The sequence below is a fragment of the Doryrhamphus excisus genome, linkage group LG6 (assembly GCF_037039965.1).
Source record: "Doryrhamphus excisus strain RoL-2023G ecotype Guam linkage group LG6, RoL_Dexc_Guam_v1.1, whole genome shotgun sequence".
In the NCBI taxonomy this organism is placed as follows: Eukaryota; Metazoa; Chordata; class Actinopteri; order Syngnathiformes; family Syngnathidae; genus Doryrhamphus; species Doryrhamphus excisus.
In genome coordinates, this window is record NC_136362.1 from 21,059,321 (window position 1) to 21,082,672 (window position 23,352).

General features: G+C 42.9%; 1 protein-coding gene across 3 annotated transcripts; it reads left to right on the forward strand.

Moving 5' to 3' along the window:
* Window positions 1–314: 314 nt before the first annotated feature.
* On the forward strand, window positions 315–23,133 carry crtc1a (CREB regulated transcription coactivator 1a). Of its 3 annotated transcripts, none has more exons than XM_078791635.1 (15): window positions 315–484; window positions 3,935–4,051; window positions 5,678–5,797; window positions 5,932–5,993; window positions 8,531–8,625; window positions 9,887–9,972; window positions 10,064–10,104; window positions 14,156–14,346; window positions 14,488–14,633; window positions 15,296–15,388; window positions 15,713–15,811; window positions 20,147–20,251; window positions 21,445–21,528; window positions 21,614–21,788; window positions 21,971–23,133. In XM_078791635.1, the coding sequence occupies exons 1-15, from the start codon at window positions 359–361 to the stop codon at window positions 22,174–22,176; spliced, it is 1,746 nt and encodes a 581-aa protein (XP_078647761.1). In that variant the 5' UTR covers window positions 315–358; the 3' UTR covers window positions 22,177–23,133. The 3 variants fall into 3 exon arrangements, with proteins under 3 accessions (XP_078647761.1, XP_078647762.1, XP_078647763.1); XM_078791636.1 differs by having other exon boundaries at window positions 14,488–14,627; XM_078791637.1 differs by lacking the exon at window positions 20,147–20,251.
* The last annotated feature ends 219 nt before the right edge of the window (window positions 23,134–23,352 follow it).

Below are 23,352 nucleotides of genomic sequence, written 5' to 3' on the forward strand. Positions count from 1 at the left end.
ATTCCGCAGTCCAGATGTGCGGTGCGCCTCCACAACACCCCCGCTGAGCGTTGTTAAACACAAAAGGGCTAAGTATAAAGCCAGCCGTCATCGACCGGAACTTTCCTGGAAGTCAGCGTATTTACAATAAAAATAAAAGCATCTATTTCTTTGAGTTTGACCAATGTCCGCCAAATTTCACATTGTGCTCGACAGCCACAGCTTAATGTTAGATTCCAATAGATATTAAATAACGTTGTACTACTCCGTCGTAATGTAAAGCGAAGTGTACGCGCTCCCTCTAACCGGAAGTGGTGTGTCCTGACTCGGTATGATTTCACACTGACCATTGAAGGAAACCGGAGCACAAGAGCGAAACATGGCGACTTCGAACAATCCGCGGAAATTCAGCGAGAAGATCGCTTTACATAACCAGAAACAGGCAGAGGAGACGGCGGCGTTTGAGGAAGTGATGAAAGATCTCAGCATTACACGGGCTGCGAGGGTAAGGACATCGTTTTTTTTGCGTGTGTTCCTCCTTCTCTTTTTGGTTTGTTGTGCGCGAGCTGTCAAATGTGCATGTAGATTGTAGCCGCACGCAGCCAGGCCAGTACAGGTAAACAATAACAAACGACGCTTCTTCAAGAGAGCGTTTCTCGCATTCTTTTGCTGGAAATTTGCATCCTCCAAAGTGGAGAAAGCTGTCAGTGACTGTTTCCTCCTCCAAAAAGTTGCTTCGATTTTTGTCCCACGCAAGTGGAAGCAAAAGGGGCGTGTGAGTGTGTTGGACTGCACGATTCAGCCTCCACAACGAAAACATAAATTTTCATGTTAACATACTTGAGCTGGTCCCAATTCATAGTGTGTGTAGTCGTGGTTTAGTAAACTTGTCTGACACGTCCGGTGGCCTGTGCACACTGTGTGATTGACAGCCACACCAAAAATGAAGCTTGGCAGATTATGTGGAATTTAAGCCACATACAGCAGAATAAATCCCATGAGGGTTGGCCAGATTGCTGCTGCACTGGTCTCAGTATTTTGCAGCATATTTAATTGAAGTGTAAATAAATCATAATTATGATGATAATGATGATGGATTCATGACTCCACATTTTCACATTGATAATTGCCCTTAGAACAGGGGTCTCAAACACGCGGCCCGCGGGCCAAATGTGGCCCGCAAGACACTAGTTTGAGGCCCCCGCCTTGATATGAAAGTTTAATGTTAGTGCGGCCCGCGCAAGTTTGATATGGATGCTGTATGGTATCATGTACCCAGAAAAAATTATTGCATTTGATTAATGTTCATGTTAAAGGTTAAATAACTGTTAATAGTTATCCTCCCTATCCGTGTGGAAGTGGTAAGTTTTTGGCTATTTAAGTTTAAAGGAAATAACTTGAAGGCTACCGTTTAGGTTGCTAGCACTCTAGTTTGCGAGTTAGCATGTGTCTCAAGACCCTGCAGTTGCGCAATATGTTGTAAATAAAAAGAGTATAAATGTGACTATAGTCGTGTTTTGTCATGTTTACAGGGCTCTAATAATGCTTTGTTCATTTTAATCTGAAAAAAATAATTTGTCTACCCACCAACTATATGTGGTTTCTTAAGTTTTTATTATTTGCCGTTTAATTGTTATTATTATATTTATTTTCATCTTATTTTGTGTAGAAAAATAAAAAGTAAGATATTTGAGAACAGTGGAATGTTTTATCAGAGTTTTTCTTGTGGAAAATCGAAACCAAAGCAAAGTTTATTTATTTTTCTGTTTTTAATAAATGCGTTTTTTGTTTTTTTTGGAAAACCTGATGCGGCCCAGTCTCACCCAGACCCTAGCTCCAGTGGCCCCCAAGTAAATTGAGTTTGAGACCCCTGCTTTAGAACATAAATAATGTATGTAACAACATAAATAATACATAAGTATATAAGTTCTGGGCTGCACGGTGGACGAGCGGTTAGCGCACAGGCCTCACAGCTAGGAGACCAGGGTTCAATTCCACTCTTGCCATTTCTGTGTGGAGACTGCATGTTCTCCCCGTGCATGCGTGGGTTTTCTCCGGGTACTCCGGTTTCCTCCCACATTCCAAAAACATGCTAGGTTAATTGGCCACTCCAAATTGTCCATAGGTATGAATGTGAGTGTGAATGGTTGTTTGTCTATATGTGCCCTGTGATTGGCTGGCCACCAGTCTATGTGCAACATATCAACAGACTCGCCTGATAATGAGGCTTTACTGTTGGTTGGATGTATTTTTGGATTTTGGATATTATATATTTCGGGTTCTTTTAGAGTTGGGACATCATGGAAAGATTGAGAGGCTGAGCTAGCTCTTGCTAAGAAGGGTGCATTCAGGTGCATCACATCACTTTTCGGACACAAGTTGCCACTAAATTCACGGACACTTGGAAATCTGACATCCCACTCCCGGCCACTTTGTCCAACACTGCCTGCTGGATCCCAAGGCTTTCCCAGGCTGTTTGAGAGACAGAGTCTCTCCAATGTGTCCTGAGTTTTCCTGAGGCCTTCTACCAGTAGGACGTGAACACCTCCCCAGGAAGGCGTCCAGGAGATGCACTCCACTCATTTCCGGGTGAGAACTATGGACTCGTACTTGGAGTTACTTGGAGATACTCATCCTGGCCGCTTCACACTTGGTTGCAAACCGATCCAGTATGAGTTGAAGGTCACAACAGCCACCAAACCAGAACCCTTCAAGTTTTCCTAGAAATTCTGTCCATAAAAGTAACGAACAGAATCGGGCAGCCCTGGCGAGTCCAGGCTTCACTGGAAACTGGTCTGACTTATTGCCGGCAATGCAAACCAAACTCTTGATACCATACAGGAAAGTGTAGAGCTGGTACCCACCTCCACAACCTGGGACGAAAACCACACTGCTCCTCCTGAATCTGACATTCAACTATCTGGCTGATCTTCCATTCCAGAATCCCAGAATAGACATAACCAGCAAGGCTGGGGAGTGTGATCCCACGATAGTTGGAACACGTCCTCCGGTGGGGACCACCACCCCCCCGGTCTGCCAATCCAGAGGCACTGCCCCTGAGAGTTGTGTAAACATCGTTAACATCCAAGCAGTCCAAACAGAAGCTGTAGTAATTCTACACTTGATCAAACCTACTTAAGATTTGTTAGATCAAAACACGATCTTTGCACAAGACTTCAAAACGTGACATTAGCATCCATTTTTGGCTCGTTTGTGGAACACTCATTTGAGCTTCCCAAATGAATGAGCCTTGCAGTGTATGAGTACACGGTAGTATTTTGTGAACTAAGTATCACAAGATTTGGAACTGCATGTGTGATGCAAGATGGCTGACTAGACAGGCAATGCTGGGAGTAGTCCGTCCATATCTTTATTAATACCACAAGATTCAATGTGCCTTAGGATAAAATACAGTCGTCCGTTATGTACAATATTGTACGATAACCAATGCAACATTTTCATATGTAAATCAGGGTGTTCGATAAGCAAGGTTCCACCGTATCACCCTTTTCACCCCGCTCCATCCCTCTCGGCTTCAATTTCTCTCTCTCAATCTCTCTTTCCTTCTGTTGTTGTGTTGTGGTTGAAAGGATTTGGACCGGCCTCTTTCTGATCTGGAGATCTTCTAATATGTAATCCTTTGTCAACAGAGTGGGGATGAATGTATTTAAAGAAATGAACTCTGGGCTTGGAAGCTGAACTAAATAGACCCATGATACAAGCAAAGTCATTATTATTAGATTTTCTGCCCTGCCAACAGTGAACTCGCATGAGAAAATTTAATTGACCTGTTATGGTCTCCCTGATGGGAAAGAGAACTGGATTCCATTTTGAAATAAATATTATCCGAGGGCTTTGGGGACTTTGCCTTCACAATGATTATACTACAGTAGTGTGTTCCTTAGGATTATTATGACTGAATGTGACGTGTGTGTTTATTCTGTTGTGCTTCCAGTTACAGTTGGAGAAGACTCAGTATTTGCAGCTGGGACCGAGCCGTGGGCCATATTATGGAGGATCTTTGCCCAACGTCAATCAGATCGGAAAGAGCGCCGTGGATTTTTCTTTTCAGGTCAGCTACTTTTTTATGATTCTATGAACTGTTGTTGACATGCAAAGGCACGGTTACTCATCATTTTTTGATTTAAACGTGATTTCACACTAGGGATCGACCGATATGGTTTTTTTGGGGCCGATGCCGATACCGATCAGCCGATTTTGCTTGGGCCGATATTTGTGGCCGATACTGCTTTTTATCACATACTACAGTATTAATTGTCCCCGTACCCTAGAAACCGCCCATGAATGATACGGGAAAAGGCCGAAATGATACTGTGTCAAAGCCCAGGGCAGTGATACTGATAAAATATAGAGTTTAACCATGTCCAGTATCAGCCCCCGTAGCTGTTCACTCAGAGCGTGCTGCTCTGGTATCGTGCCCGTCAAACAACCAATCAGAGAACAGCGCACGAGTGCTTAGTGCCTAGTGCTTCTCCAGTCACCAAAAAACCCAAACTTGATTAATGGAACTTTAATTGTCAGACATTGATAAGATAAGACTGTTGATAAAATATTATTGTTGAAATATTTTTGCAATTATTGTGTTTACGCTGTTTAGATATAATACATGTAATAAACTGAACATTTTCTGGAAACAAAATGGTCTTTTGATTAAATAGTACGTGATAATAAGATCATGATTAAATAGTATGTGATAATAAGATCATCACATGGTTTGTCTGGTATCAGGCCCAGTATCATGCCCCCGCGATACCTGGCCTGATACCAGACAAACCATGTGATAACCTATAATGATCCCTCAATTTACATGAAAAAATGACCATGATAACAAATATTCCATGTCTCATGTTTAAAGAAATATTTATTAAAATGTAAACACTGAACACAGTAGGATTCAGCTTTCTTAAACACACATTTAAACGGCATTATCAACTTTAAAAGGAATAAATATTCAACCATGTGCAAAACATTGCTCCTCCGCAGCGTGACGCGCACCCCCCCCCCTATTTCACGCTCTCAAATTGTGAATATTGTTACATTTTCCTCATCATCCAAGAAAACAGACCTATTATCTTTGTGTTTTAGGTGAAACAACATATTTTGACATTGGTGAAAATGTGTATTATTGGTAGGATTTTCGGTCGTTGCTTTTATTTTATTTAGTTTTTTTCTGTTTCTATACTTAAAACTTTATGCTACTAATATTGGTTTCGCATAATATTATGACATTATTCTGCTAAAAATCGGACTTTTACTCATTAGACTACAACTTTTTTTTCCAATATTTATGCCTTAGAGTAAGGCTGCACGGTGAGTGGTTGGCGCGCAGGCCACGCAGCCAGGAGACCCGGGTTTGGGCATCCTTGTGTTCTCCCCGTGCACGTGTGGGTTTTCGCCGGGTACTCCGGTTTCCTCCCACATTCCAAAAACATGCTAGGTTAATTGGCCACTCCAAATTGTCCATAGGTATGAATGTGAGTGTGAATGGTTGTTTGTCTATATATGCCCTGTGATTGGCTGGCCACCAGTCCAGGGTGTACCCCGCCTCTCGCCCCAAGACAGCTGGGATAGGCTCCAGCACGCCCACGACCCTCGTGAGGATAAGCGTTAGAAAATGAATGAATGAATGAGTATCATGGAATGAAAGAGCAACTTTGGAATGTTTCCCTGTCATTAGACTGCAGGGATGGACGTGAACAGATCATCACGTCACCACGGGCTAGTGGACAGAGTCTACCGGAACCGAATCACATCACCCCATCGAAAACCCCTTGCTGTCGACAAGCACGGACGCCAAATATCCTTTAACTGGATTCTGGACTCCGGATTGTAAAAGTGCCTTGCTATCTTTAAAGAAAGACCGTAGTTGTGTTGAATGATTGCTGTCACCGTCTTTTACTTTCCGACTGTTTTCTTAACCTCCAGTGTCACATTGACAGCTGTCCATACGGCTCGGTATATCTGTCACCGCCACCTGATACCAGCTGGAGGAGGTAAGAGGCTCTCTGTGTGATTGTGTTTCATTTTTTTGTGCATAGTAAATCCCTCACTTGGACTCTCCGGGAATTACAGCTGCCTTCACATGGTTTTCACATTACAGTCGGGCATGTACTGTATCTCACAGAAATGAGTACACCCTTCACATTTCTGAAAAATAAAATTTCACAGGGTTAACACGGAAGAAATTAAATATAAAGTAGTCAGTGTACAGCTTGTATAACAGCGTTAGTTTACTGTACACTTAATATAACTCAACATGCGCATTCAAGACCAGCCCCCAACCGATTTTAGATTATTTTGATCTTTAATAACAAGCAGTAGGGGCTGCACGGAGGTCATGTGGTTAGCGCACAGACCTCACAGCTAGGAGACACGGGTTCAAGTCCACCCTCGGCCATCTCTGTGTGGAGCTTGCATGTTCTCCCTGTGCATGCGTGGGTTAATTGGCGACTCCAAATTGTCCATAGGTATGAATGTGAGTGTGAATGGTTGTTTGTCTATATGTGCCCTGTGATTGGCTGGCCAACCAGTCCAGGGTGTACCCCGCCTCTTGCCCGAAGACAGCTGGGATAGGCTCCAGTACCCACCGCGACCCTCGTGAGGATAAGCAGTACAAAATGAATGACGGAATGAATAACAAGCAGTAGAACATGGGTAAGTTTCAGGAAAATATCAGCTCCTGACTATTAAAGGAAGAAAACCAAGTTCATTCATTTTCTACCTCTTATTCTCACAAGGGTCGCAGGGGTGCTGGAACCTATCCCAGCTATCTTCAGGCGAGAAGAAAACCAAGTTGACACAAATAATTTTTTCTTTTGTGATAAATCAAATATCGAAAAATCTACACCGGTGCTTCTCAATATTTTCTGTCCAATTTTCCTCCAATTTATTTACTGTATTCTAAACTTAACTTGACGAAGAAGGACAAAGTAGCCAAAAGCTTACCACTTCCACATGGAATGGGAGGATAACTTCCTTTCAGTCTATCATGTCATATACTACATATACCTTGACTAATAATATATCATAGTCATAGTCATAATGAATTACTTTTTGAAAAAACGCAATAGAGCAAGTGAGCGATAATCAAACTGCAATATTGCGATGGACAACTGTATGCTGTTCACTAAGTAAAGGAGATATGCTCAGGCTTGCATTGTAGCCTAGTACAGAGTCAGTTTGATATTTAAATGTATTTACCAAGCCACGTTTTTCCTTCATGTTGTTTAGAGTATTGCTGTGTCAATTCTTATCACTGTATAGCAGGGGTCTCAAACTCAATTTACCTGGGGGCCACTGGAGCTAGGGTCTGGGCAAGGCTGGGCCGCACCAGGTTTTCAAAAAAAAAAACCAAAACGCATTTATTAAAAACAGAAAAATATACAAACTTTTTCAGTGCTTTGGTTCCGATTTTCTACAATAAAAGCTCTGATAAAATTGTTCTCAAATATCTTCATTTTTATTTTTCTGCACAAAATAAGATGAAAAATAAATAAACAAATCAAGAACAAAGAAAATCAATCAGTAATAAATAAATATAATAATAATAATAATAATAAAACAGCAAATAATAAAAACTTAAGAAACCACATATAGTTGGTGGGTAGACAAAGTATTTTTTTCAGATTAAAATGAACAAAGCATTATTAAAGCCCTGTAGACATGACAAAACACGACTATAGTCACATTTATACTCTTTTTATTTACAACATATTGCGCAACTGCAGGGTCTTGAGACACATGCTAACTCGCAAACTAGAGAGCTAGCGACCTAAACGGTAGCCTTCAAGTTATTTAAACTTACTTTAAACTTAAATAGCCAAAAACTTACCACTTCCACACGGATAGGGAGGATAACTATTAACAGTTATTTAACCTTTAACATGAACATTAATCAAACGTAATCATTTTTTCTGGGTACATGATACCATACAGCATCCATATCAAACTTGCGTGGGCCGCACTAACATTAAACTTTCATATCAAGGCGGGGGCCTCAAACTAGTGTCATGCGGGCCACATTTGGCCCACGGGCCGTGTGTTTGAGACCCCTGCTGTATAGCATAGCTACTGTACTTCCTATTCAAATGTATACACTACTGCTGACCAATAAGAGAAGAGAACAATGACACATGGTTTGTTGTGATGCATTTAGGTTCCTTTGGATCTTTTGTTGACTAATCGTTCCAAAGGGTTGCTTTCACACCTAGTGGTTAATTTGGTCACTTATAGATTGTAAGAATGTACACAGGAAGTACGTATATGTTTGTGGGTATAACAGCACTAATAATAAATTATAGACCATTTTAATAATCAACAGGATCATTTATTAGGCTAAAGTAGACCAGAAAAATAGCCAAGTGTACTTTCAGTGTAATTTATTGAGGAAATTACACAGGAGATGCTGACGTGTTAAATTGTTTTAATGATGATGATAATTATGGCTGACCCCCACCCTCCCTATCCTTCATCGTTTTGGCTTCTTGATTGTTTACAGAGTCTGATTTGATTTTGTCCACTTGTGCTGCAGGACAAACTCTGACTCAGCACTTCATCAGAGCACACTAGCTCCTTGCCAGCAGGCCTCCTTCACAGGCGGGTCACAGGAGCTCCAGCCCAAGCGAGGTGCAAATTACATTTTTTTTTTTTTTTTGCTTTTCATGCACTCAGCTTCATGGCTGTACTTTATAATATAACACATTTGCTTCTATTTTGGATAGATTGTGCATCTTAGAAGATACACACCCCCTGCATGTGACTGAATTTATCACGATGAGTCATGTTTTGTTTACTTGGTTACTTATCTCCACCTCAAGAAAAGTTACTTAATCCAACTACACCAATAAAATAAAGTACTGTAGTAGGTCATACTGTATGTACAGTGTGTCATTACGTATTTAGTCGGTCTTCCTTCCACCAGCCATGTTTCTTCTAGCAAGTATCCATTGCATTACAAGAGAGTGCATGCAAACTGGGACTGCATATACTGTAGAAGTTTGGAAAAGAGAACACAGGGCTCAACAATAACGATGTACCGATGGCCCGGGGCAAGTTAAAACAAAATTGGGATAAATCCAATCAGTGATATTCCCGTTGGGCAAGTGTACTTTGGCATGCCATACTGCCAAGAGTTTTTTTAAAAGCGGTTCTTGTTGGGTGTTGGTAAAACACGGACTGCGTAATTCCGCTGGTAATTTGCAAACCAATCCTTGCAAATCTTGAAATGGACCAATCAGAATCCTTTATTTAGACCGCGGTCCGCGTTTGACCCACACCCGTTCTTGTTGGCAATCAACCAATCAGCTATGGTTTGACTAGGAAAACATCTATCATGGCGTCCCTGCCAACATGGTCTAATTCTTCAACAACTTGTGAAGGAAAACAGCAAAAAGTGATGAACCAGTGCCTCCTAAACAAGTATTTTATTAGCGGCAGCAAATCAAATGATGGCACAGGTGAGTGAATCACATTGCTGTGACAATTTGAAGTGGTCACAATGAAACACCACCGATTAGATCCAATACCAAGTGCTGATTTTGCACAAGCTACAAAATCTAGCGCTTCCATTTCTCGGTGTTCTCTCAGTTTTCTCACCTTTGCTTCACAAATTATTGTTTGACCATTCGGCATTTTTATCTGGATTAAATACACTTTACTCCACAAAAATGAGATGATATCATTATGGCAGTCTTTTCATTTTACATGGGGCAAGTTCGGGCAAGTAGTTCTCACCTTCAGGATTCCCCATGGGCAAGTCATTTTGGTTTTTAATGTAGAGCCCTGGAACCCCAACTGTTGTTGGGTTAGGGTTAGGGTTAGGGTTAGGGTTAGATTATGTACACCTGAAAGTCTGAGATGTCTCTTTTATTTCTCTCCATCTCTGTAGTTCTGTTACTAACCGTACCGGGATCTGAAACCTTCAAACAGGAGGCTGAAGAAGATGAGCAAAAGCAGAACTGGGACTGCAAAAAGGTGTTGTGTCAACAATCATAGATATGTTTGAAACACTTTTAATATGCTTTCCATTACCATTCAAGTTTTACGTGATCTTTTCTCTGTTTAGAATGTTTCTCGAGCCAAACCCTACAAAGTTCCTGGAATTCAGTGAGTATCCTAGTTGTTTTTTTCAATGTAGATGATGGGAGATATATACTGTATGTATGGTCAGGAGTGCAACTACCTACTTTCTCAGGGCTACGCAGATTTTGCACATTACTGTCATTTCCAGTATATAAGCTGCTACTCAGTGAGGTAACGGTATCGTATAACAGTGTAACATAGTATCGTATAACAATATAACTATCCCGACTCACAGTGTCATCTTACAAAGAACTTAACTCATCACACAGCAACTTAACACTCAGAAGTTACACCAGAGAAATATACAAACACGTACCAATCTGAGTTTAAAACAACTCTCTTTGCGTCTGTGCAATGCGGTGCATCTGCCGGGGAGCTGCAATGACATCAGCCACCCATCCATCCATCCATCCATACATCTATTCATTTTCTATGCTGCTTGTGCTCCGATGAAATGCTTTGCTCAGACAAAATTCATCATGTAATGTACATGTTTGTACATTTATTAGATATATCTTTAGGGTGTCAAGTTGCTGTGTGATGAGTTTAGTGTTCTTTGTAAGATGACACTGTTTGCCAGACTGTTACATTGAGTAATGACCTCCTGCAATTTTGGTTAACAAGTTCATTGTGAGTTTCTTCATAACTCACACAATTTATATAAAGTACATGTGTATTGTCTATATTTATAAAATACGTTTTGACAGTGCATAGTCACTGTAACGTTTTCAAACATGCTTGACAGGTTACATTAAGGAACATCACATGTTTAGCCTTGCACAATTCAGCATGTAATGTAGGAGACACACCACCTACGGGGGCAAGCATAAGGGTCCGGTGCATTGTGTGTTGGGTGGCGGTCAAAGGCAGGTGCCTGGGCGAATCTGGTTCTTGGGACATGGAATGTCACTTCTCTGGTGGGGAAAGAGCCTGAACTTGTGCGAGAGGTTGAGACATTTCGACTCACCTTGACTCACAGTTTGGGTTCTGGAACCAAACTACTCGAGAGGGGCGGGACCTTGTTCTACTCTGGAGTTGCTGCAAGAGAGGGGCAGCAAGCTGGTGTGGACGAGTTTCCCTATGCCTTCGGGCTGGGGAAAGGGTCCTGACTGTCGTTTGTGCATACACGCCAAACGGCAGCTCAGAGTACCCGGCCTTCTTGGAGTCAAGGGGGTGCTGCACAGCACCCCAGCTGGTGACTCCGATGTTCTACTGGGAGACCTCAACGCCCATGTGGGCAATGACAGTGTGACCTGGAGGGGCGTGATTGGGAGGGATGGCCTCCCTGATCTGAACCCGTGCGGTGTGATGTTACTGGACTTCTGTGCGAACCACAGTTTGGACATAACTAACACCATGTTCGAACATAGGGATGTCCATGAGTGCACTTGGCACCAGGACACCCTAGGCTGCAGGTCTATGATCGACTTTGTAGTCGTATCATCAGACCTGCGTCCGCATGTTCTGGACACACGGGTAAAGAGAGGGGCTCACCACCTGGTGATGAGTTGGATTAGATGGCGGGGGAGGATGCTGGACAGACCTGGAAGACCCAAATGAGTAGTGAGGGTGTGCTGGGAACGTCTGGCAGTCTCCCGTTTGTCGAGTCTTCAACTCTCACCTCCGGCAGAGGTTTACCTGCATCCCGGGGGAGGACTGGGATATTGAGTCTGAATGGGCCATATTCCATGCCTCCATTGCTGAGGCAGCTGACCGGAGCTGCGGCCGCAAAGCGGTCGGTGCTAGTCGTGATGGCAGGCCCCAAACCCGATGGTGGACTCCAGAGGTCAGGGCCGCTGTCAAGCTGAAGACGAAGTCCTATCGAGCATAGATGGCTTGTGGGACTACGGAAGCAGCTGACAGGTACCTTCAGGCCAAACGGCACGCGGCTTCGGCGGTTGTCAAGGCAAAAACTCAGGTGTGGGAGGAGTTCGGTGAGGCCATGGAGCACGACTTTCGGTTTACCTCGAAGAGGTTCTGGCAAACCGTCCGGCGCCTCAGAAAAGGGAAGCAGTGTCTGGTCCACACTGTTTACAGTGGAGATGGGGGCCTGCTGACCTCGACTGGGGATGTAGTGGGATGGTGGAAGGAATACTTTGAGGCTCTTCTCAATCCCACTGACATACCTTCCATAGAGGAAGCAGAGTCTGAGGACACATACGTGGACAGTGCCATCACCGTGGCTGAGGTATCTGGGGTGGTCAAAACGCTCCTCAGTGGCAAAGCTCCAGGGATGGACGAGTTCCGCCCAGAATTCCTCAAGGCTCTGGATGTTGAGGGACTGTCTTGGCTGGCACGTCTCTTCAACATTGCGTGGAAGTCAAAAACAGTACCTTTGGATTGGCAGACCGGGTTGGTGGTCCCCCTTTTCAAGAAGGGTGACCGGAGGGTGTGTTCCAACTACAGGGGAATCACACTCCTCAGCCTCCCTGGGAAAGTCTATTCCTGGGTGCTGGAGAGAAGGGTACGACCGTTGGTCGAACCTCTGCTACAAGAGGTCCAATTCGGTTTTTGTCCTGGTCCTGGAACACTGGACCAGCTCTACACCCTCACGAGGGTGCTTGAGGGTGCATGGGAGTTTGCCCAACCAGTCTACATGTGCTTTGTGGATCTGGAAAAGGCATTTGACCGTGTCCCTCGTGGCGTCCTTTGGGGGGTGCTCCAGGAGTACGGGATTGGTGGCGCGCTACTCCGTGCTATCCGGTCCTTGTACAAACGGGGCAGGAGTCTGGTTCACATTGCCAGTAGTACGTCGAGCCTGTTTCCGGTAAACGTTGGCCTCCGCCAAGGCTGCCCTTTGTCACCGATTCTGTTCACAATTTTCATGGACAGAATTTCTAGGCGCAGCCAAGGTGTTGAGGGAGTCCAGTTCGGGGGCCTTAGAATCTCAGCTCTGCTATTTGCAGATTATGCGGTTCTTATGGCTTCTTCGGGCTGTGACCTTCAGCGTTTACTGGGCCGGTTTGCATCTGAGCGTCAAGTGGATGAGACCCAGTACCTCCAAATCAGAGGCCATGGTTCTCAGTCGGAAAAGGGTGGAGTGCTCCCTCCGGGTTGGGAATGATATCCTGCCCCAGGTGGAGGAGTTTAAGTATCTCGGGGTCTTGTTCACGAGTGAGGGAAGGTGGGAGCGTGAGATCGACAGACGGATCGGTGCAGCCTCGGCAGTAATGCGGTCGCTGTACCGGACCGTCGTGGTGAAAAGAGATCTGAGCCCGAGGGCAAAGCTCTCAATTTACCGGTGGATCTATGTTCCCACCCTCACCTATGGTCATGAGCTTTGGGTCATGACCGAAAGAATGAGATGGCGGATACAGGCGGCTGAAATGAGTTTCCTCCGTAGGGTAGCTGGACTCACCCTAAGAGATAGGGTGAGGAGCTCAGCCATCCGGGAGGGGCTCAGAGTAGAGCCGCTTCTCCTTCACATGGAGAGGAGTCAGTTGAGGTGGCTTGGGCATCTAGTCCAGATGCCTCCCGGACGCCTCCCTGGTGAGGTGTTCCGGGCATGCCCAGCCGGGAAAAGGCCCCGGGGCAGACCAAGGACACGCTGGAGGGATTATGTCTCACAGCTGGCCTGGGAACGCCTTGGTGTCCTCCTGGTGGAGCTGGAGGAGGTGGCCGGGGACTGGGAAGTCTGGGGTTTCCTACTGAGACTGCTGCCCCCGCGACCTGGACCCGGATAAGCGGAGAAAATGGATGGATGGATGGATGGATGTAGGAGGGAGAAGAGAGCTTGTTTAATAGCTAGCTTTCGCAGTGATGAAAGACACAGGGAAAAGCAGCTATATCATATAAAAAAATAAAATAATCATAAATAGAACATAAAAATAATTCCAAATGAATGATTAAGAACACCACCGGCATGAACGTCTTGTAACAAAACGGAATCAAAAGGGAAGTGTCTGCCAAATAAAGAAGTGTGAATAACACAGCTCTATGTGTTAATTATTTACATGAATCTCTCTCAAAGCTGTCAACTTTCAATATTTATATTTTTGCGTCTGATGTAGTTTCTTTCACATTCCATGGCATGTTGGCGCTGTGAGTTATGCGCACACCTTCTGTTTCTCTGCAGCATATTTCCATATCCGGAGCAGCATTTGACCGCTTCCCTCAAACCAGTTGCCCACAGCACTGGTGGTTCTCTGCCTGACCTGACCAACATCCAATTCCCTCCTCCGCTGTCCACCCCGTTAGACTCGGATGATGCGGCAGCCCCCTCATTCAGCTCCTCCAACAGCACACAGACACTGGATCAAATCCAAGGTAGAGACGCAGTCAGTGTTTTGTTCCTAATTAATCATTATGCAGTACGTTAATGTCTTTATCTTGTTTTGGTGATGATTTCCCACACTGCGCGCTTTAGAAAACAAAATTGTACTTATTTTTTTTTAATGTGCCGGGTAGGAGTTAGCGCCTCTCAAGCCACGGTAACCATGGAGATGCAGTCTGGGCTGGACAACTTGGCTCCTCTCATTCTTAACACAGGAGACCATCACCAAAACTTGCAGCTCTCACCGACATCACCACCTCTCCCTCTGTCTCAGGTACAGGTGAGCCCCCGAGCGCCACACCCACAACCCGATCAGATACTGTATTACAAGTGTTATATTACATAAAATGCATTCTATACTTTAAAGATGTATACTAACTAGTGCTGGACCAATACATTGGCCGGCCGATATATTGGGCTGATATTTGCGTTTTTTCCTTGTATCGGTATCGGCCGATACGCGTGTGGGTTCGCCGATGTATTTTTCCACTGCATGATTTACAGTCAGGCATCTTCCGGGGCAACACAGAGGACCCGTGAATCACATCAAAGGCGAGTCACGCTACGGTAGAGCAGTCATCACATGGATGCTAGATAAATTTAAACTACGACAGAAATGTTTTGCACACGGTTGAATATTTATTCCTTTTAAAGTTGATAATGCCGTTTAAATGTGTGTTTAAGAAAGCTGAATCCTACTGTGTTCAGTGTTTACATTTAAATAAATATTTCTTTAAACATGAGACCTGGAATATTTGTTATCATGGTCAGTTTTTTCATGTAAATTGAGGGAGCAAAAGCAGTATCGGCCACAAATATCGGCCCAAGCAAAATTGACCATCGGCTAAGGGTGATGGAAAAAAATCGGTATCGGCATCAGCCCCAAAAAAAACATGTGAGTCGATCCCTATTACTAACCATCTTTGTTGTGGTCGTGTCCAGGTTGCGATCAACGCCATGAACCTTGAGCAGCAGTTGTCCCAGTATGCCTTCTTCAACCAGCCTCAGTTGTCCCAGACACACCAGAATCCGCCTGTGAGCTTCCGGTTTGAACGCTTGGATGAGTGATATGCATCTTCTGGTAGATTAGAGTTTAAAATAAATGCCTATTGTGGATTTTAGGATGCAATCACATCTTTGTGATTTTTTGGCTGAATGTTGTAGCCTGAAGGACACGCAAGACTTGGCAATTTATTGCTGTCATTTCAATGTTCAAGACAAATGTCACAGGAAGATGTCGTTTGTTGGCGTTGTCCTTTGAAAAACATCGTGTATGGCTACGTCGGTGTCAGATAAAAAGCTTATCTAGTATGTTTTCTGCATCATTTACAGCGTCAATTTTTACTTTTCACTTCCCAGCAATCGGGTGCGGTCCAGCTGCCATCCTCTATGAACTCCTGCGCCACGTCGGACTGTCACACCTCCTCACAAAACAACATGACCATGGACATGAACATGGTAAGGTGTCATACATGTCAACACTTGCATTTGAAGGGTTAAAGTTAGGGTTAGGTTTGGGGGGGTTGAAAACCCTGACTGCCGACTTCCAATGCAAAATAAGAAGCACTCATATTGGTCTTATATATTTCTTAGCTACCCTTTGGGTGTTAAGTTGCAGTGTGGTGAGTTTAGCCATCTATTTAAGATGACACCATGTCTGTTATATTGAGTAATGACCTCCCGCCATTTCCGATGGGTTGACAAGCTAGTCGTGACTTCCCTTACATCTTGTGATCCGTGCCAAAGAAAGAGCTACCACTTCCTCACTGACTCACAAGCAACATGGTATTTAAACACAATTACTAGTCGTTGTGAATTCAAGGAGATGTCATGAACAAGTGGTTAAACACAACATGGTGTAAACACACTCATACAGCCCGAGTCGCACTAGCATGCTGTGCTAATCTAAGCTGAGCTCCCATTTAGTTTTTTCAGGTCGCCGTTTCAACATGTTCAGTTGGGGAGAGTGTAGGTTAGTGTTTATGATTGCATTTCATTCTTACACTTTAATTTGCACTCGATTCGGTTTTTAGATTCTGTTCTGTTTTGGCCAATTCTGTGATTCCGTTAACATGGAAAATCATAGGATCCGAACCAGAATGCTAGTTTTTCAAGCATGGCTGTAGTCACTATTGTCACCTGCAGTACTGGAGACGAGGTTTTTCTTTTGATGAAAGGAAACTATTATACAGGAGTATGAAGAAAGAGTTGTAAAAATACAGCTGTTTTTAGTTTAAAAAATACAAAATTATTTCACTACAGTGTTTGAACTTTGGGTAAATTCTAATTATGACTCTGTTCCCATAATATTTTTAGCAAAAAAAAGCATTATTAGTAAAATTACAGCTGTTTTTGAATTTTCTATTTCAACTCTCTTCTTGTAAATTTTCTTCTCGGAATTATGAATATTTTTCCCATTTTTCTGTAGCCAATTTTTCAAAAAATTACAACTTGTTTCTTGTAATATAAACCTAGACAAGAAAAGACAAGCAAAGAAAACCTAGAAAAACGTATTTTTTCTTAAATATTTCCAGTTTATAATACTAAAAAGTCCTCATAATATTATTATTATTCTTGTAAAATCATAATTGTTTAAAAATTAGATGGCAACTTTTTTCTCTGAATATTTTGACTTTATTCTTGTAAAATTACTGCAGATTTTTACATTTTTGCTATTGTTTGGTTTAGTTTTTTTTTGTTAAATAATAACTTGAGAATGTGCCACGGGCTGCAAATGGCCACTGGGCCGCACTTTGGACACCCCTGTAGTAAGGTGTCGATGAGCCTTGCGGCTACTTCCTGTTGCCTATCTCAAGGCAACTGAAGTAGTGCAGTTTTCCTTTCAGGAAGGCTTCTCACAGACCGACGGCTCGCATTAGTTGAACATGAAGCCTTGCGCATTCTTCAGATCTCAGCTCCACTTGGTCTGCTGCAGAGAGATGCTTGATGCTCTTCATCTCAGTTAAAGGGACGGGTGGGGCCGCATGAAAGGAAACAGTTTTGAGGAAAACCACAGTCAGACTGCAGCTTCAAGTTCAGCGTCAAGCTTTCCTTTAATTTAGCCGCCAATGAGAGAACTCGCCAGGTAATTTAAAGCTTCTTGAATGTGGAGAATGGCTGCTCCGTATGTTATTTACTCTTTTATTAAAGCTCCTAGATACTTCTCTTCGACCTTCAGAGGTACTCCACTCATTCGCATTCACAGTGATTAATGACAATGGCCGTGGAAAGAAAGTTCATCAGCCACTGAAGGTTCAGTATCTTGCTCAAGGATACTCTATAGACTTGAAAAAGGATGGATTGTTTACCCAATGCCAAACCAAATCAGAGTTCAACTCCTTTTCTCGCAGATGCTTAACCATCTCTTGAATGTTATGATGTTTAAAATAAGAGTTTTAGATCTGATTGTATTTTAGTGGTGAACTCTATGGTTGATTCTTGTCATGGATGTACACCAGGGGACTCAAACACGCAGCCCGCGGGCCAAATGTGGCCCGCAGGACTCTAGTTTGAGGCCCTCACTTGATATGAAAGTTTAATGTTAGTGCGGCCCACGTAAGTTTGATATGGATGCTGTATGGTATCATGTACCCAGAAAAAATTATTACGTTTGATTAATGTTCATGTTAAAGGTTAAATAACTGTTAATAGTTATCCTCCCTATCCGTGTGGAAGTGGTAAGTTTTTGGCTATTTAAGTTTAAAGGAAATAACTTGAAGGCTACCGTTTAGGTCGCTAGCTCTCTAGTTTGCGAGTTAGCATGTGTCTCAAGACCCTGCAGTTGCGCAATATGTTGTAAATAAAAAGAGTATAAATGTGACTATAGTCGTGTTTTGTCATGTCTACAGGGCTCTAATAATGCTTTGTTCATTTTAATCTGAAAAAAATAATTTGTCTACCCACCAACTATATGTGGTTTCTTAAGTTTTTATTATTTTACGTTTTATTATTATTATTATATTTATTTGTTACTGATTGATTGATTTTCTTTATTCTTGATTTGTTTATTTATTTTTCATCTTATTTTGTGCAGAAAAATAAAAATTAAGATATTTGAGAACAGTGGAATGTTTTATCAGAGCTTTTATTGTAGAAAATCGGAACCAAAGCACTGAAAAAGTTTGTATATTTTTCTGTTTTTAATAAATGCGTTTTTTTTTGGAAAACCTGATGCGGCCCAGCCCCGCCCAGACCCTAGCTCCAGTGACCCCCAGGTAAACTTAGTTTGAGACCCCTGATGTACACGATTCAGTGTTAGCCTCTCATAAGCTATAACCTGAATATAAGATGACTGCTCTTTTTCAATACTAGTTTTTTTTTTTTATTTTTTAAACTAAATCAAAGTTTGTACGTTTTCAGTAAGTTTTGTAGTAAAAACGCCATCTCATATCAGTCATCATTATCTTAAAGTCAGCATCGTAACGCCTTCCCTATTGTTTGCTAACTCGCCCAACCTCTGAAGCACATTTTGTGTGAGTGACAGGAAGAAAAGCTCACCTGAGCCACCTGTTCATTTGCATGTGTAAGTCTCTAGCCGCCGATTGTCAGACGACTGGACTTTTTTAAATTGGGGTCTTACAGTGTATTCTAGTCAGGAAAGTATATTCATGAGAGTACAGCGGTATCTCGGTCTGACAAATATTAACAAAAAGTACATTTTCTAAACAATAATTATAAGTTTACATGCAGAAAACATTACATTACATTATCTGGTAATGAGAACATAGGTAAGGTTCAGGGCAGGGGTCTCAAACTCAATTTACTTGGGGGCCACTGGAGCTCGGGTCTGGGTGAGACTGGGCCGCATCAGGTTTTCCAAAAAAAAAAAAAAACGCATTTATTAAAAACAGAAAAATGAATAAACTTTGCTTTGGTTCTGATTTTCTACAATAAAAGCTCTGATAAAACATTCCACTGTTCTCAAATATCTTACTTTTTATTTTTCTACACAAAATAAGATGAAAAATAAATAAACAAATCAAGAATAAAGAAAATCAATCAATCAGTAACAAATAAATATAATAATAATAATAAAACGTAAAATAATAAAAACTTAAGAAACCACATATAGTTGTTGGGTAGACAAATGATTTTTTTCAGATTAAAATGAACAAAGCATTATTAGAGCCCTGTAGACATGACAAAACACGACTATAGTCACATTTATACTCTTTTTATTTACAACATATTGCGCAACTGCAGGGTCTTGAGACACATGCTAACTCGCAAAGTAGAGCGCTAGCGACCTAAATGGTAGCCTTCAAGTTATTTCCTTTAAACTTGAATAGCCAAAAACTTACCACTTCCACACGGATAGGGAGGATAACTACATATTAACAGTTATTTAACCTTTAACATGAACATTAATCAAACGTAATAATTTTTTCTGGGTACATGATACCATACAGCATCCATATCAAACTTGCGCGGGCCGCACTAACATTAAACTTTCATATCAAGGCGGGGGCCTCAAACTAGTGTCCCCTGGTTCAGGGAAATATCAGTTCCCGACTTGAAAAGGTAAAACAGCCTTTTGTGGAAAAGATACATTTGAAGCAGAACTTCCACTTTCACGTATGTATATTTTTTGCTGTAGTGACAGCTCAAATATCTAAAAATAGCAACATAAAAAACTATTTATTTACAAATACACAGATGCGTTTCTCTCTGCTGTACAAAGAGCGTCATCGTGGGAGGGACCCTTTTATCAACAGTGTCCATGTTCACTTTAGGTTCCACTAACACGTGACACGTGAAGTTTCTGAATAACTCAACCATATCCTCTTGTATCAGGCCTCCCCCCTTCAACAGTACCGCAGTAGGGTGGGCTCGTCTGCCAATCAATCTCCAACCTCCCCCGTCTCCAATCAAGGTTTCTCACCCGGCGGGTCGCCTCAAGTAAGGGCGAGTGTGAACCAGTGAGCTGTTGGCTCATTCTGCATAAACACCCCCTCCCAACCCACCCCCCTTGTGTATTTATGTGTACTTGGCTGTGGTTCTTGTTGCTCAGTAGGAGTCTGTGGCTGCCCCCTAGCTGTTGGTGTTTGCTACTGCAGTTCAGTTCTGTGCAATGGCTGTTAGTTAAGTCATTTAAGTATTTCGCTTTGTGTCTGTAGTTGAAATAATACTTCAGTGAAATGTTTCTGTGCTAATTTACGTGTTCATCTTGTACTACAAACATTTGTTGCCCAGATCTGTCTTCCTCCACAAAGTCAGTGATGTATGAGCTGCTTTTGTGCTTGTTTGCGTTGCATCCTGTGTATTCCCGCCTTTGAATTCTGTGTCATTTTTGTGCGCATTGTGGTTTTACACAAGATGAGGGATTTTAGGGAACGTGACAGGAAATGGTAATCCCCGTGGAAGTGTTTTTTTTTTTTCAACATTAATCGTTTTCATGGTCGGATGTGAACAAACTGAGCCTGGCTTTGCAAGGGTGGCGCATTTAGATAAACCGTGCACACCCAAGGTAAACATGGATCAAGGTTGTTAATCTCAAACACTCTCTGTATTTGGAGAAGAGATTTCAAATGCTTGCATTGGGGAATATGTGGATTCCAGCTCTAATATCCATGTTTTTTTGGTCCAAATATGCTCTTAAAGCTACAGTAGGTATAGAATTGAATTCCGACACACGTGCACTCATTTAAAGAACTGAAAGATGCATGGATGCTTCTATGTGTATTGTCTTTTCCTGCTGGCTAAACTCTTGTCATCCTGGTTGTGCGTTATGTGGCCCTGCCACACACACATAATTTGGTTTTGCACAAGGAAGAGCTCCGGTTTGTAGTCACATGATCCAATTACTTGAACATTAAGGGGCTGTGTTGATGTTGTAGTCATATTCTGTATTAGGAAATCCACAGAAAAGAAAATAACAGACTGGATTTGATATAAGGCTTAGAATGGTTCATACTGTATCTACTTTATTTGTAGGTTTTGTGTTCTTTTATTGAGTTGTTTTTAGGCAGAAGCTAGAAAAATACCACCATGGGATGATTGATGTAGAATTTCAGTCTTTGCATGTTTTCCAGATGCACTGAATTAGCAGATGTGGTAAAGCATCTTTACACAATGTGTCTTTATATTTGCAGCATAACTCCATACTGGGAAGTGTCTTTTCGGACTTCTATGACCAGCAGCTCCCGTCCATTCAAGCCAGCGCTCTCTCTCGACAGGTACAGTCCAAATATCCACTTAGATTGGATTCCGCTCGCTGCGGCGTTAAGATTGTCTTGTTTCTTTCCTTGTTGTGGTTGCCAGCTCGAGCAGTTCAATATGATCGAATCCCCCATCAGCTCTGACAACAACCAGACCCCCGCCCTCAACTACTCCCAGGCCCTTATGATGGGCATGTCTGGTGGTCATTGCAATCACCAGGGCTCTCAGCAGCTGGGCTACAGTAGCCATGGCAACATCCCCAACATCATTCTAACAGGTGCGCCTTTGTGTTGTTAAGTCGCTAAGAGATAGCAAGAAAAATAGAGGAGAGCTTTGCCTTAAAATGTGTTACTTCTAAGGCTGTGATGGCGCATACACACTCTAAAGATGCGGTGTGATCTCCGTAAAAGAGACTAATGACTGTACATATTGTGACCTTTAACCTTGTTCCTTGTCCAGTGAGTGGAGAGTCTCCTCCCAGCCTGCCAAAGGACCTGGCAGCCTCACTGTCAACAGATATCAGCTTTGATATCGACACCCACTTCCCGTTGGATGACCTCAAAATCGACCCACTGACACTTGATGGTCTGCACATGCTCAATGACCCGGACATGGTCCTCGCTGACCCGGCCACAGAGGACGCCTTCCGCCTCGATCGGCTCTGATACCCACACCACCACCCCTCCCCGCCGCGTTATTGAGGACTGTGGAGTGTATTGGTGGAGGCCCCCGGTTTGGCAAAGCATGGCTTGAGCACCAACTTGGCAAATCAACTCCCACAAAAACGATGGGAGGAAAAGCTGGAAAGGATTTCAAGCTGCCAGCGTCCCTTCTTTTGGAAAAATGGCTGACAAACTCAAAGGTATGAATTTCCTCCGTGGTTCTGTCACTTCCTTTTGCCAATGGCACACCTTATTCATTCATTCATTCATTCATTCATTCATTTTCTACCGCTTTTCCTCACGAGGGTTGCGGGGGTGCTGGAGCCTATCCCAGCTGTCTTTGGGCGAGAGGCGGGGTACACCCTGGACTGGTGGCCAGCCAATCACAGGGCACATATAGACAAACAACCATTCACACTCACATTCATACCTATGGACAATTTGGAGTGGCCAATTAACCTAGCATGTTTTTGGAATGTGGGAGGAAACCGGAGTACCCGGAGAAAACCCACGCATGCACGGGGAGAACATGCAAACTCCACACAGAGAGGGTGGAATTGAACCCTGGTCTCCTAGCTGTGAGGTCTGCGCGCTAACCACTAGTCCACCGTGCCGCCCGCACACCTTATTATTCATATTAAATATGTAGTTTTTGTAATTGATTTGGAGTTGGAGTCTAATGGGTTAAAGGAAAAGGGCAATCTTAGAATCTCACTGGGAGAAGACAAAGAAACAACGGTGGTGTGGCGTGGGGAGTAGTATGTGCAAAAGACATTCAAATGCTGTCAAATTTATAATTGAATCCATTTTGGGAGTACCTTCTGCCGTGTCCTGGAAGTGTTAATTCTTCGGTATATTCTTCACTACACATGACTGGCATAGACAGGTGAACAAAGAAACATGACTGGAGTAAATAAATCGGCTCAAGCAAGACCATTAAAATAAATCGGCTAAAGCAAGACCATTGAACACAAACTTGAGGATTCTAGAATGTATCGAGAGCCAATGGAGAGAAACTGGTAGACCAACACCAACTGGTAGGTAGAGCTGAACATCATCAGCATAAAAAATCAAATGCCCACTGTGTCTGAAGCTGATTGGTCCTAATGGTAGCATGTAGAGTGAAACTACGGTAGGCCCGAGGATTGACCCCTGGGGCACGCCACAGGAGAAAGAAGT